The 16064-nt window shown below is 37.5% G+C and overlaps 1 protein-coding gene across 1 annotated transcript in view; it reads right to left on the bottom strand.

Annotated features, from left to right (window-relative positions):
- Window positions 1-3465: 3465 nt before the first annotated feature.
- DCAF13 (DDB1 and CUL4 associated factor 13) overlaps window positions 3466-16064 on the bottom strand; it is a 29010-nt gene continuing 16411 nt past the window's right edge. Inside the window, exons 7-11 of the mRNA XM_045860985.1 lie at window positions 14312-14394; window positions 12166-12330; window positions 7355-7490; window positions 5642-5805; window positions 3466-4398 (exon numbers count right to left, since the gene is read on the bottom strand). Of these exons, the coding sequence (XP_045716941.1) occupies window positions 4311-4398; window positions 5642-5805; window positions 7355-7490; window positions 12166-12330; window positions 14312-14394 (636 nt within the window). The 3' untranslated portion in view covers window positions 3466-4310. The remainder of the gene's footprint in view (window positions 4399-5641; window positions 5806-7354; window positions 7491-12165; window positions 12331-14311; window positions 14395-16064) is intronic.

Here is a 16064-nt window from a genome sequence, read left to right as displayed (position 1 = left end):
ACCATGGAAACCACAGGTTGTAGCAGGGGGGATGCCAGTGACTCCGCAGGAGGTGCTTCCCTTGAAGTCAGCGCTTCCCAGTGCCAACAAGATGCCAGGCAAACACGTTACCATCATCATTTCATACTTTTGATAGTATATACACTGACATTCACCAGGCGAAGATACAAACAGATTTCAGATCAGCCAAACCATGAGCGGGGAAAAACAGCAAAAGAGAAAGATCAGAGTCAAGTGGTGAAAAAGAAAGAAAAATAAACTTCCACTCAACTTTGTAATTCACTAGAAAGTTGGCCTCAGTGAAGAATTACTCGGAGGAGGCAGTAAGGGAAGGAGGCTCCGCCCTGTTCAGCTCATTCTTACCGCCTGCCTGTAAAGGTGAGGTGTTTCTGGGGTACTGAAAGTTCCCTACCTGGGATTTTTTTCTTGATAAATTATAAACTGCTTCAAGTTTACAGTTTTGAATTTTGATTAAAAAAAAGAAAAGGATGATCCCTGTTGTTATTTCATAGCGGCATGGCTAAACTTGACTAAAACAACATTGGCACAATGGACATTTTGGGCCAGAAAATTCTTTGTTGTGCGGGTACTGTCCTATGCATTGTAGGATGTTTAGCAGCCTCCCTCCCTGGCTCCTGCCCACTAGAAGCTCCTACCTGCATCCATTCATAACAAGAAAAAAATGTCTCCAGACATTTGTTAAATGTCCCCAGGGAGACCAAACTGCCTGCTTTGAAAACCACAGAACTGAAAATAAAAGGCCCTACTCCCAGATAACTGGGGCTTGAATACAAACTGTTCTTAATCATTTTAAAGGCAAAAAGTAAGTTGTTTAAATTGAACTTTAAGCTTCAATACCAGTAGAATAAGACTCATTTCAATGTATGTGCCAAGTATTCTTTTAAATGCTTTTTAAAGTATAAATAAGTATCATTTTGTGTTTTTAAAAAATGCTAGATGACACAATTCTACATATAGAAAACCCTAAAGATTCCACAAAAAGAAAAATGTTAGACCTAATAAATTTGGTAAAGTGGCAGGATACAAATATATAAAAATCATTTATGTTTCTGTACACTAATAACAAAGTATTAGCAAAAGAAATTAAGAAAACAATCTCATTTACAATTGCATCAATTACAATTACATCAAAATAATAAAATACCTAGGAATAAGTTTAAACATGGAGGTGGTTAACTATATTCTGCAAACTCTAAGACATTGATGAAAGAAATTAAAGACACAAATATATGGAAAATGAATACCTAGTGTTCGTGGGTTGGAAGAAATAATACTGTTAAAATGTTCATAATAACCAAAGGATCTACAGATTCAGTGCAATTTCTATTATAATTCCAATGGTATTTTTCAAAGAACTAGAACAAACAGTCCTCAAATTTGTATGGAACCACAAGAGACCCCAAATAGCCACAACAATCCTGAGAAAGAAGAACAAAGCCAGAACTATTATGTACCCTGATTTCAAACTGTATTACAAAACTACAGTAATCAAAAGTTTGTTATTGGCATAAAAACAGACACAGATCAGTGAAACATAATGGACAGCCCAGAAATAAACCCATACATATATGATCGAGTAATCTACAAGGGAGGTAAGGATATACCATGAAGAGACAGCAGTCTCTTCCATAAATGTTATTGGGAATAACAGACACTCATATGCAAAAGAATAAAGCTAGATCATTATCTTACACCATACACAAAATTAATTCAAAATGGATTAAAGACTTGAAAATGAGACCTGAAACCATGAATCTTCTAGAACACACCACAGGCAGTAAACTCTTTGATATCTGTCTTAGTAACGTTATTTAGGATATTTCTCCTCAGGCGATGGCAACGAAAACAAAAATAACACATTGGGGTTATATTAAACTAAAAAGCTTCTGCCCAGCAAAATAAAGTATCAACAAACGAAAAGGCAGTCTGCTGAATGGAAGAAGGTATTTGCCATTGATATTTCCAATAAGGGACTAATCTCCAAAATATGTAAGGAACTCATATAACTTATTATCAAAAAAATTAATCCAATTAAGAAATGAGCAGAGGAGCCGAGTAGACATTTCTCTGAAGAAGACATACAGATGACCAACAGACACATGAAGGAATGCTCAACCTCAAATTGCTCGTTGTAAAAATAGTCATGGGGATGTGAAGTACAGCACAGGGAATAATACTGTAATCACTATGCATGGTGACATTGTGTAAGTGAACCACAGCTTTTTTCAGCCAACCATGGGCACCTGGGCTGCTTCCAATCTGGGCTATTGTACGTAACACAGTAATGAACTTAGGGGTGCATATATTCTTTCGAGTTACTGTTCCCAATTTCTTTGGATACATTCCCAGAAACGGAATGTCTGGGTCATTAGGCAGTTCCATTTTTAACTTTTTGAGGTAACTCCCTACTGCTTTGCACAGTGGTTGCACCAATCTTCATTCCCACCAACAGTGCATAAGGGTTCCCTTTTCTCCACATTCACACCACTTGTTAGTGGATTTAGTGGTGATAGCCATTCTGACAGGTGTAAGGTGATAACTCATTGTGGCTTTAATTTGCATTTCTCTGGTGACTAGTGAATTCAAGCATCCTTTCACATGACTGAGTACAGTGAGGGTACGAGCACTGGCCCAGTTTTACACAACATGGGAATCCTTTCACAAGCTACTTTAGCCTGAGGACACCCCATCAGCTGGCCCACCTGTTTTTAGAAATGCTCAGCAATTGGAGGCTCTTCCGACCCAGGGACCCCTCCTCCCTCTCACCTGTCAAGACTACAGTAGTACAGAAGGCAGGCTCTCCCTGCCTACTGCTCCCTCTTCATCCTTCAGACAGTTCCCTTTTAATAATTCTCTTACTCGTCTTATCCTATTTAGGCCTCTGCTTTTTAAAGGACTCAAGTTGACACACACACTCATGTTTCCGGGTCAGTGTTTGCATACTGTCTTTGAAACCACACCCAAACCAAAGCTGTACATGTTCAGGAGAGAATTTGGTTTGCCTTAAAAGTCAAGTAATTGAAGGCCTACCACAGACCATAATCATTAAAAGAGAGATGGCTGATCTCTTCTCAGCCTTAAGAAAGATAATGATGCCAAGGAAGCATAAAAACCAGAATAATCCAAGTTTAAGAAATAAATACCGAAGAGTTGAACTCACATCTGTAACCCACCTTAATCCTATCCTCTTCCCACCCTCCAGATCTAGGTCTTTATCATCCCTGCACATCCCTTAGTTTACTACAAATATATTATTCTTAAATAACATTTTTCCTTTGGGCTTTTAAAAGTGTCTTTATTTAAAATTTCCTAAAATTTAGGTTTATATATATTTATAAGAGTTTACTAAGCTGATGATTTAAAAAAAAAAACAAACCCAACCTATGTCACACAGAACAATTTATGACTTAGTGAGACTGAAGAGAAATTATTTAGCAGAAATGGTTACAATGCTGAGAAAAATGATGTTTTATTAATGTGACTTGACCCTAAGTTATCATTTATGAAAGTTACATAAATGCAAGCTGACCATCTTTAAAGTCTCAACAAGCCAAATATAAAGCACAGAAAATGTATTGAAAAATGTACAGACATAATTTTTCTACATGTTACGTGAAATCCTAGGAAGAATCACTGCAATAATTACTCAAATAATATTAAAGGTAACACAAGAGATGTTTGGTCTTGTATGTCAATTTAACTGTACAGTGTCTACAATAATAGATCAGAGCTAAAGTATGTTTGTAATTTCTAACAGTAAAAATAAGTTTGCAAAAACTCTGTACACTTCAATGAAATAAGAAAGTAGATCAAGGATAAAATGTTGGACAGCCTTATCAACCAGGCCACCTTTAAAAGATAATTTTTCAGGGTAGCTAAAATTGAGCAATAAAGGCTTACACATATAAAACTAAACTGTTATACTGGAGCCAATACTGCCGACCCTTGAAGAATGTGGGGGTTGTTGGGGTGCCCGCCCCCTGAGCAGTTGAAAATCCATGTAACTTCAGTCAGCCTTCTGCTTTCATGGATTCCCAGCCTTTGACAGAAAATACTTTTTTAGTCCCTTGTTGGTTCAATCCATAGATGCACAACCTGGGAATACAAAGGGCCAATTGTGTATTTATTGGGGGAAAAAAAAGAAGAAAAAAAAGAAAGAAAAAAACCCCGCATTTAAGTGAATCTGGCCAGTTCAAACCCATGGTGTTAAAGGATTTCTTATTTGTAGAGTTTGCACATCGAAACGTAACAAAGAATCGCACGTCGCACTGGCAGGAACACACCAAGTATTACTTCACAACCGCCACTATGTGTTTCTTCTTCTCCGACACGATCGGCACAGATCCAGGCTTGCTGTGTTTGAGGCGATTCACTTCTCTAGAGTAAGACAAAGTACACACAAAAATTAGCAAGTTTACAAATGAAAACTTTTTCAAAAAAGGACAAGGCATTTTCTTTCACTGGAAAACTACTCATTGAAAAAGAAAAGATTTCACAATGAGATTAGGTAAAAAATAGAAAAAAAAACTTTCATTAACCTAATTACTACTTCTCTTATTATAAATCAGTGTCCTTTGTAAGTTAAAAAAATGTGCTACAGTTGATAAAATATTTAAAAGGGACTCAACTTCAACATCTATTCAAATATAGCAAAAATAATAATCATCTGTATAGTATAATTTTTAAAAAAGAAGAGCTCCATTTTAGAATTTCTATAATACTTTGCATGAAGTCAAGAACTGCAAAGACTATTCCACAGGGGATATAGTCGTGGTGCTTTAGAGTCAAAACTGTTAGATCCGAATGTTATGATAAAGCATATTAGAAAAATTTTTATTTAAGAAATGTGCATTATGAGTTCTTTGCACATAATATCTCTATATTCTAGCTACATTAGAAATCATTTTTAGGAGATTACATGGAGGGTTATCAGCAGAGAAGGGGCAGGGGGAGAATGGGGAAAAGGTACCAGGAATGAGAAGCATAAATGGTAGGCACAAAACAGACAGGAAAGTTAAGAACTGTACAGGAAATGGAGAAGCCAAAGAACTTATATGTATGACCAATGGACATGAACAAAGGCGGGGGGATACTTGGGGGGGGGGTTGCAGGGCAGAGGGGAATAAAGGGGAGAAAAAAATGGGACTACTGTAATAACATAATCAATAAAATATACTTTAAAAAATATAATAAATCATTTTTAAAGCATTATTCACAATAGTCCTCTAGTATGAGAAGCATTTTTTATTTTCATAAAAATAATTTTCATTGTCCTTTTTTTTCATTGTCCTTTAAACATAGTCTCAAAAAAAGGTATTAGAAATTCTCAAAATCTGAGGGTGGAAGCAAGGGAGGGAGGTGGGTTTAGAGGGGGCTGGGGGGAGGGGTGGGGAGAAAATACAGACAACTGTAATTGAGTAACAAAATAACTGAAAAAAATTCTCAAAATCTTATATGGCTGTTGCTCCCCCTTTATTAGGGAAAAAAATACACATCAAAGTATAATAGCACATGAACTATTCCCTTGAAAGGCAGGTTTCTGGTTTGTTTTTGGTGACATGGGAAGGAGGGGGGAGTTACAGAAAGGTACTGAGATAGAGTCAAATGGCCCAAAACATACTTTCGCCTCCGAGCTTCTTTCATGATGCGCTGTTCTTGAATCTGACTGTAGATAGATTTTGGTAGATGTCGGTGACGAGAGATACGTTTTATATGAGGATGATGCTGAAATTTCTCCTTCAACTTCTGGTTGTAATCTTTGGCTGCCTTTTCTCGTGATGTAAGCTGAAAAAAATAAAACAAAAATGCATTTTGATATTTTAATGAACGGAGTGTTCTTTGTTTTGCTTCAGTATAAACAAAGCTAGAAGGACCCAAAATTCCCCCCCAAAACTACACTTTTATGATATGCAGCCCAAAATGCAACCCTCTGCAAGGTTCTGACAGTAGCACTAGACTTGGCCCTGACTTTGCTCTCGGGCAGCACGCCTATCACGCAGGCAAATGCCGGCAAGGAAGGCAGCTGTGCTGAGGGGAGCAGGCCTACGTGGGCACTGAGCTGGACACTCCCTAGGCATAAATAACCCAGAGAACCGCCTAAATTAATCACTTAATTTTTTATTTTTGTAGAAATAACTACTGGAACAGAAAAGATTAAGCATTCAATGACAACAAAACCACAGCTATCAACAACTGAACGTGAAGAAAAACAACCCAATAAAAAACTTAAGCCAACAACTAGAACAGGAACAGAATCACAGAAATGGAGATGACATGGAGGGCTATCAGTCCTCCAGTGGGAGGGGGGAAGTGGGGGAGGAAAAGTACAGAGAATAAGAAGCATAAATGGTACAAAATAGACAGGGGGAAGTTAAGAATAGTATAGGAACTGGAGAAGCCAAAGAACTTATATGTATGACCACGGACATGAACTAAGTTGGGGAGGGGCTGATGCTGGAGGGAGCAGGGTGCAGGGCTGAGGGAGATAAAAAGGAGAAAAAAATAGGACAACTGTAATAGCATAATCAATGAAATATACTAAAAAAAAGAGAAAAGATTAAGTATTCAATTTGGTAATAACTAGCCTTGGTTAAACAATGTGAAAGATGGTAAGATTTAGAAGAACATTTAATGATGAAGTGAAACCAGGGCAGGGAATAAAACTTAGCAATCATTAAACCTAAAACAGAATAGTCTTTAATTACTGCTTATCATCTCGTGATTTTCTACCAAGGCTAAGCAGAAAATAAATCACCCTTAACCTTTCCTTCTTAAACTTAATGTTTCTGATATAAACACGCCATGTTTCTTAGATAAAACATGAGACATTTAGGAAAACATCAAAAACGAAACAAAAAGAACCGCAACTCTACAACCTAGAGACAGCTGGCCAATGATGACATTTCTCACATTTTCACTGAATCTTTTTCAAGTCTGAAGTTTCCTATACTTTTTTCAAGTGCTCACTGTGTCTTTAATATTAAAAGACCCTGCAGAAAACTACAGCCTCTAATCTGCAAGATTACTGTCCAAAGAAATAGGTGTTCTAAGTTCTCAGCTTCCAAAAGTCACTACATCTCACCCCACCCCGAGGGAAGCACGAAGAATCAAGGCTCAAATTACTATCAAACATGTGAATTAACAAAGGCTTCTGAAGGTGCCTCTGACATGAAAGAAAGTAAATTTCAGTACAGCCTCATGTATTTTGCTGTTAACATTTCTTTTTATTACAATTATGTTATTTGATAAAAATACCTAAAGCACTTCAAATAAATTCTCTTTACAATATAATGATATCCAATAGAACCACATGAAAGAAAATGGGGTCTCTTACCACACCCAGTTTTTCAGAAGCGTTAGCTTTCCAGAGACGAATGTTCATTTCATCGGACCCACACATGATGTACCTGCTGTCAGAAGTCCACCTGACACAGATGACATGTTGCATTCTCTTTGTGTGATATACTTCCCTAGGGAAGAGGAATTCAGTTAAAACCTTTAGGATTCGGGTACACATTTTCTTGAACCACTCCTACCAAATATCAGAATACCATTTTTGAGTCCTAACAGAGTATAAGAGAAATTAAAACTCATTTTAATGTATTTTTATTGAAGCAAACTAAAAAGATTCTATGCCATATGCCAGATAGTTAAAAATTATTCCTGTCCTCAGAGAAGTTACAATCCAGTAAAAAAAATGTGAACAAACGAAGGAAAACTAGATGCCCAGAAAAGTAACTGAAGGCATATAAAACAAGTAAAATATGTTGAAGCTGATGTTTGTAACAGTAAGATATGGATTGTTTTCAGTAAGCTTCCATCCACCCTCCAAATCAATTCTGGTCAACCATCATCCTTTCTTTTTTAAATTTTACAGGAAAACAAGATAAATGCAATGGAATTCAAGGAACTCATCCTGATACGTTGATCCGAATATCTGATTTTTATTTTGGCCAGGTTGTTTAAAAAGCTTAATTAACTGAAGTGAGAGTTGATTTAACAAGTGTGAAACGAAAGGGAGGGCTAGAGAAGTGTCTGATGAGTTGATGTAAGAATCATTTAATAAAAGAGAGGTCAGATACCAGACCTATTTGGAAAGGCTGTGAAACATGCTAAGTGAATTCACAGAAGATACTATATTGGGAAGTGCGAAGAAGAGCATTAAAAAGCAAGTAAAAGACTAGGCCAGAAAAAAATAAAAAGAAGAGACTTCTGGACAAATAAATTTTCCACATCTGGATTAAAAATGATTCAAAATGCAGACTACTTGAGAGAAAGGAAGCAAGCTCAGCACGCTTGCTGCACAGCAGAAGAAATCCTACACACGACGACCGAGTCAGAGTTCGCCTCGACGAAAGCATCTCTGAGGGCCACTCACAAAGCTAGTCTTTTACAGTTTCTAAAAGATACGTTTTGAGCTCTTAAATGAATTATTTCTAAAAGTAGGGAAATGGTTAGAAAGAACAACCTGTTAAAATGAAAACAGATGAGACAGAATGCTTATTCTTATCCTCCCAATGCTCTGCTTTTACAAGACTCAATTCTTACAATCTCTACATATTTAAGAGACCCCCTTTTTTCCCACAGCCATGTAACGAATTTAAGTATCAGGAAATTCAATCAAGCATTAGTGACCACTACAAATAACCTGTTCATATATTAGACCAGTCAAATCCAACCGTTAGTCACTTAACCAGCTTAGAACCCTCCTTACTGGTGAACTCTGCAGAGTTTTAAATTTCTAGGCATGTTTTTGCTCGTACATATGACAGAAACTAATTGCTCCATGTGAATGCCACTGATTCAATCTTGGTTGCTTAGTTACTAATATCTATTTAACTGCACTTTTAAAAACAACCTACTCAAAATTTACTTGAAAAGTACACTCTAACAATTTTAAGGTCATTCAAAGGAAAATGCTTTTAAGACATAGATCATTCAAAACACTGCCTGTGTCATTTGATGTCTGTAACAACAGAGAACTACAGCAGACCACACAAAAACAAACTAGAACCAGCTTTCAAAAGCAAATGAAGGCAAAGGTCAGAGGGAATACCATTTATATCTAAACCCAACAGGAAGTAAGACATACTCTGAAACCTCCAAATGACACCAGCAGACAGTTCCCTGAAAATGGGGTGTAAAACATGTCACGTCATATAATTTTAGAAAAACCTGAGCTATTTAGCGAGATCTGCATTTAGCTGCCCACATTAGCTTTGGAAAAACTCAGACTGAATTTAGCTACTCGGCCCTTGGGATTACAGGTGCCTAAACAGTTCCATTTCTTACTGTTTCTTCATTTCTTTACTATTTTGTCTTGTGTGTGTCTACTTATCCATTCTGTTGGGAAAATACTGTCCTACTACCTTTGGAGGTTCTGATGTGAAGAAATGATGAAGGGCCATATTCTCTTGATTCTTAATATTTACCAGAGGTGAGAAGAATGTAAACTATTAGCCCTGCCTTGGGCCTGACTGAATAATCCCAACAACCATTCACGACAGTTTGAATGGTATCAAGTCAACTGCAATAGCCATTTAGAAACCAACACCAGTTGTTCTACGATGAAGATGATGGAATGAAGATTTGGGAAGTGAATGAATATCAAAGTCACCCAACACTCCAATCAGTATGCTTTTGACTTAATCAGATACACAGTGTTAATGACAACTATTTGCTGGTAATCAATGATGATACATTGTGCTTTAGGAATTTACATGACTTTCTCAAATTGACGAGGAGAAAAATGCAACTATATTAAGTAAAAACAGCAGAGAGAGCAGCAGATTGGCTATGACCAGAAGAGGTATGGAGGAACTGCTCGACTCGCAGGAGAAGAGTCTGTCTGAAAGATCTTTGGGTTTTGGTGAACACAGGGCTGGCACTAGGGTGAAGCAAATGAGGTGCCTGTAGTGTAAACTCTGAAAGAGGCCCTGCTCTCAGGGCTGTGCAGGTGCAGGGCTGACACCCGCACAGCCCTTGATTCTGCACCCTAGGCACCTCACTCTGAGGCACTAGGTACTGGCCTGGACAGAACAGAAAGACACTGAGTCAGAGGAAGGACACTACAGGTCTCTGAAAATGAACAGCATTTAAAAAATATATTATTTATTTATTTTTAGAGCGAGGGGAAGGGAAGGAGAAAGGGCAGAAACATCAATGTGTGGTTGCCTCTCAGTAGGGTTGGGTCCCCTACTGGGGGCCCAACTTGGCTCGCAACCCAGGAGTGTGCCCTGACTGGGAATCGAGCCTGCGACCCTTTGATTCACAGGCCGGTGCTCAATCCACTGAGCCATACCAGCCAGGGCAATGAACAGCATTTTTTCAGAAGGTTCAGAAACCTTCAGCACTGTAAGAACTAGGGCAGTTATGATTAAGACTAATGATTAAAATCCTCATCACTGCATTAAAATGGTAAGATTTCTCTACCCTGTTGTAGTAACAACACCAAACTAAACATTCTCTAGATTTATTTTTTAAGTTAAGGAAGGATCCAAGAGAAATCCTCTGCTACCATCAATTTTTATGAAGCCGGAAAGACTCTTTCACCAGCTGCACACTGGTGTCCTCTAGCACGATCATCCCCTCCCACCTTCCCTGTACAGGTTCTTTCTTGTCCCTGATTTCATCTTCCTTTTCTACGATCTCCAACCATTCCCTGTCACCTTCCACCAAGGCCCACTTCTCCTCACTGAACGATTGTAATTCCATCAAGCAAGACCAGGCCATTCACTAAATTGTGTGCGCACACACATGTATGTATACACATGTATCTATTGTGTGAGTATATATATATATTTTATTGTATTTTAGAGAAAATATTTAGATTTTCTTTTTAAATTTCCAGGTTATTAATATGATTATATTAAAACAGAGGTGGTCATATATTCAAGTGTGAGTGACACCACTATAATCCTGTAATTATCATTATTTTTTATGGGTAAATTTCCTCCAGTTTACTTGGATTTGCTTTTTGAAGATGTTTCCAGGAACGCATGTACGACCTTACTAAGGATTAAGAAGAATGTGTATAAAAGTGCTGTGTAAACCAAGAGGCTTTACACAGGGGTTAGCCTTTACAGTCAGCCTGTAAAGCAAGAATTGAGTGCAGTCGAAAGTACCCTTAAAAACTTTAAATGTCAGTTTTCTGTAACCTACCTCAATCCAAAAATATAAAGCACAATATAGGCATATAAATGCACACCACATTTAGTGACATGTAATATACAACAGAGAGCCAAGCTGTACAAAACACATCTTCAACACTGGAGTCACATTCACTCCGCTGACAGGAGAGAGGCAGGCAGAGCCCCCACAGCTGAGGATTCCTAATCGCCCCACCTCCTGACGATTCCAGGGCACGGACCTACCTAGTGGGACACAGGGAGAATGGTCCCCATGACCAATATGCTGCTCTTCTGTATTTTTAGCTCAGTGTATAAAAGCTGAATTTGAATAAATAACAATAACAAAATGTAAGGTACTATTAATTGTTCTTAAACTGTATTAAGGAGAACTTACCTAAGTTATTTATTAGCAAATTAAACTTTTTTCAAAGTTTAATGTTTTGGTACAATGATGGATATATGTCATTTTATACATTGTTTCAAACCCACAGAATGAACTACACCAGGAGTGAACCCTAAGGTAAACTACAGATTTAGTTTTGGAGTGACTGTGATGCATCAATGTAGGTTCATCCTTGGTTAACAAATGAGCCATTCTGGTGAGTGATGCTGATAATGGGGGAGAAGCTAGGGATGTATTGGGGAGGGGTTTATGGGAAATCTCTGTTACGTTCTTCTCAATTTTGTTATGAACCTAAAACTGCTATAAAATAAAGTCCTTATTTTAAAAAGTTTACTAAATTGTTCTAAAATAAAAGGCTTTGCCCTAAGGCAAATCTTAAAATTTCACATCAACAAATTATGTGAGTACAATATCCTGCTTAATGAAAGGAACTGCCCAGCAGGCTGATGTTTCGCCCACAGATGACACAGTGAAAGTTGGTACCCAAGTCACAATGCCAGGGTGTGAGCCCCACCACATACACACAAACAAATGACCTTTCAACAAAGACAAACGATGATCAAGGCCAGGAAAAAGTAAATAAAAACAAATGGTTTACTGGTAGTAACATACCTGCTTCTACTTTTGTCCATGGGAAAGATTCGAATCGACTTATCAAAGCTAGCGGACACAAACTCTTTCCCCGTGGGAGAGTAATCCACGTCCAGCACGGCAGACACATGATCCATGTGCACCATTACAGGGGTGTCCAGCGCACGCATGTCGAAAGTATACAGGCTGTAGAAGGATTTTTAATTATTATATACAAACTTCTATAATGCAGCATATGCAGCAGTACTAAGGGACACCAGTGAAGGTGACACCGACAGCCAAATAATGCACGTCTAAAGAAATAGCTCAATTTTTCACACAGCAAGTAAGAAAGAGGGAAAAACGTCAATTGTTTCGTTATTCCTTAGGATTACACTTACACACTTTTATCCTTATAAACACCAATCTCCTTGTAGAAAACAGGAATTTCAAACAAGTACAGAATACAAAACTTATCTTTATTTCTACCACCCAGAGAAAGTCAGCACAGTATAATTATTTCTAATCTTTTTACCATGAAAATCAAATGTATACTTTTAATAAAACTTAGATAATATTATATGAAACTCTGTATTCTGATATTTCATGTAGCATATTATAAAACATTTAACCATTAAATAATCTTTGAAACTATTTTAATGGTTGCATATTTAAATGAGTTAAAATAATTTATAATTTGTTTAAATTCATTTATTAATAAGTAATTTTTAAATGAAATGCCAATACTTGAATTTCTCTCCCTTAATTTTTGACTGAATGAGATGATTTCAGTTGAATCTGGATAGATTCCTGTACATAGAAATATTAAGTCCAAAGGCATGAACACTTCTGAGGCTTTGGAGTTGACAACTGATTTTTAACGAAGTCGCACTACTTTATACTCCTATCAGTGATACATAAGAGTGAGCACAGCTTTTCAAAGAGTGTGCTAAAATTAAAAACTACACTTTGCGCACAATTGGTAAGAATAGCTGCATGACTGCCAAGATTTAAAAATTCTTCATGTACAGCTAAAAGAGCGAGTGCTTCAAATGAGCCAATATGGACAAGGGACAACAGCAATGCAGTGCTACTGCGGCCAGGTTCCTAACATCACAACACTTCCAGACACCGAGATTAGTGAGCAGAAGTTTGAGAAGAAACTGGATATCTACATGATTTCAAAGTTATCTCCCCCAAATATGTGTTAATTACAAAAGGGAAAAATAGCAACTTTATAGCAGAGAAACCTGGCAGATGCCATCTTAAGTGATCTAGGTCAACATCACCAGTAATGGGACATACTGACATGATGTAACACTGATACCATGAACCAAGGAGGGCATATCAGTTTTGTGGTAGTCTTACCAAAAATGCATCATAACGAGAAACATCAGTTAGGCCCAAATTAAGGGTAGTCTACAAAATAACTAACAAGTGAGTTCTTTTCAAAAGAACCCAGGTCATGAAAGACAAGGTTAGATTGAGGAACAGCCCAACATTGAGCAGACTAAGGACACAAAGCAATCAAATGTAACAAGGGATCCTGCCCTGGATCCTAGAACAGAAAAGAACCTTAGACTGGGGACGGAATAAAGTCTGTAGTTTAGTTAATAGCACTGTACTGATGCTAGTAAGATTCATCAGTGTCAGCTACCTGAAGAGCTACAGATTTTGTAGGCAGATGTTTTTAGTTTCTACTGAAACATGCATGGTTCAGTCACTATATGGTCTTCATCAGAGATCAGCCAACTTTCTCTGCAAAGGGCAGATAAACACTTTGGGCACTGTGGGCCATACAGTCTCTGCTGCAACTGCTCAGCTCAGGCATGACAGCACAAAAGCCCCCACAGTCAGTACATAACTGAATGTGGCTATATTACAACAAACCTCTACAAAGACAGGCGGCAGACAGGATTTGGTCCACAGGTCACAGCTGACAATTCCTTGTCTGTATCACTTTGAAAACTGAGAATACTTTTCTAATGAAGCTCTTCTTCAACTTGGGAAACTGTTGTGTGTGTGTGTGTGTGTGTGTGTGTGTGTGTGTGTGTATGTGTGTTCTAGCAAAACAAATGACAGTTTTCTCACATACATGAAGAAATTCTATATAGGAAACATATTTCATTAGTTAAACATACAACTGAGCCATTTCTGATAGAAATAAGTTTTAAGGAGGGAAACTTACTTGTAATCTTCATTTGCTGCAGTGAAAATGAAAGCTTCCATAGGGTTCCAACAAAGTGTATTTGTTCTCATATCTAAGATAACCTGAAAAAAGAAGCATACACTAACCTATTACTATGAGGTCAACTCCCTCTAAAATAAATACATTTCCCACTTCATTTCCTTTCCTTTTTTGTCATTGATTTAAGCAAATATTTAGTAAGTACCTATTATGTGCTCAGTGCAACATGAGAAGAAATCAATTAATAGTTGCTTTCTGAGCACACAGGCAGGGTGGTAAATAGTGAAAAATATAAAAATATTTAATAAATAGTCCCCTGACCTCAAATAACTTATAGTATAATCAGAAAAATAAGACATATATAACAAAGTTAAAATATAAACAATGAAGCAGTAAGTAATTATCAAATCAGAGGCAAAATTAAAAGTGAGCTTAGAGTTAAAAGAAAGAAGTTTCAAAAGACAGGCATGACTGGAGCTAACCTGTGAAGAACCAGTACATCACAGAGCTTCTCTCAACAAGAACATTTTGGGTAGACAACCTTCTGTGGTGTGTGACCGTCCACTCCAGGATGTTTAGCCTCCCAGGCACCTACCTATTAAATGCCAGTAGCATTCCCTAAAATGCCCCTCCCACATTTCCAAAAATACACCTGGTGAGAGCGTAAAATCTGATTGAGAACTACTGCATTTAGGAGAGAAAGGATGAAAAAAACACGGACAATCTACTAGACAGAACAAAGAAATAATAGAAAGTGGCATTTCTGCATCCATCAAGGGGACCTGTATGTGACAACCACTATATATATATATATGGAAACCTATATATATGGAAACCTATAAGGAAACCTATATATATGTTTCCTTACCACTAAAACAGGTAAATAAATGGAATACACACTGGGACCAGGTTTTGGAGGCCTTGAGAGCCAGGTTGCAGCTCTTTTCTTCAAACTAAAAGTACTGGGTCACCATTTAAAAATTGAAAATGCAGGGGCAGGAGGGTGGTGGTACAGAAATTATTACTTATTAAACTAGTACTTCATGTTGGCATTCTGCCAACTGCTTAAAGTACCATATTTTATTCTCACCAATGTGCTGCAAGGTTGTTATTAATATCACCATTTTACAGGAGAAACACAGATTAAGTTATCCACTTAGACTTTAAAACCAAAGCTCATGTAGGATCGTCCCACTACATGACATGAATGAGTAAAATGATAAAAGTGGCACCTTGGACAGGTTACCATATTTATGAAGTTCAGACTTCAATGAATATACTCTACTTCCTTTAAGATTTTATTTATTTCTTTTTTAGAGAGGGGAAGGAAAGCAGAGAGGGAGAGAAACATCAATGTGTGGTTGTCTCTTGCATGCCCCCTACCGGGGACCTGGCCCACAACCCAGCATGTGCCCTGACTGGGAATCAAACCGGAGACCCTTTGATTCGCAGGCTGGTGCTCAACCACTGAGCCACACCTGACAGGGTGAATATACGCTATTTCTAAGATGTCTAAATTTATTACATGTTATAAAATGATTTGGGAATAACAAAAATAATAAAAGCATTTTTTTTACATGTGGACTCTTTGACAATGATCTCGTGGTACATCAATGACGTCTAGCCCTTCGGTATGCTCACAGTTCTTCTATTAGCACTCTTCTCTTTACCAACAATATTTTTCTCCCTTTAGAGCTAGCCTAAGGTTGTGTTAGCTTTGAAAGCGAACTCCTGGAATGACTGCTTAGCATTG

Source organism: Phyllostomus hastatus, unplaced genomic scaffold (genome assembly GCF_019186645.2).
Source record: "Phyllostomus hastatus isolate PE091 unplaced genomic scaffold, TTU_PhHast_1.1 phas_scaffold_21, whole genome shotgun sequence".
Classification (NCBI taxonomy): Eukaryota; Metazoa; Chordata; class Mammalia; order Chiroptera; family Phyllostomidae; genus Phyllostomus; species Phyllostomus hastatus.
This window is presented reverse-complemented; position numbering and strand designations above follow the sequence as displayed.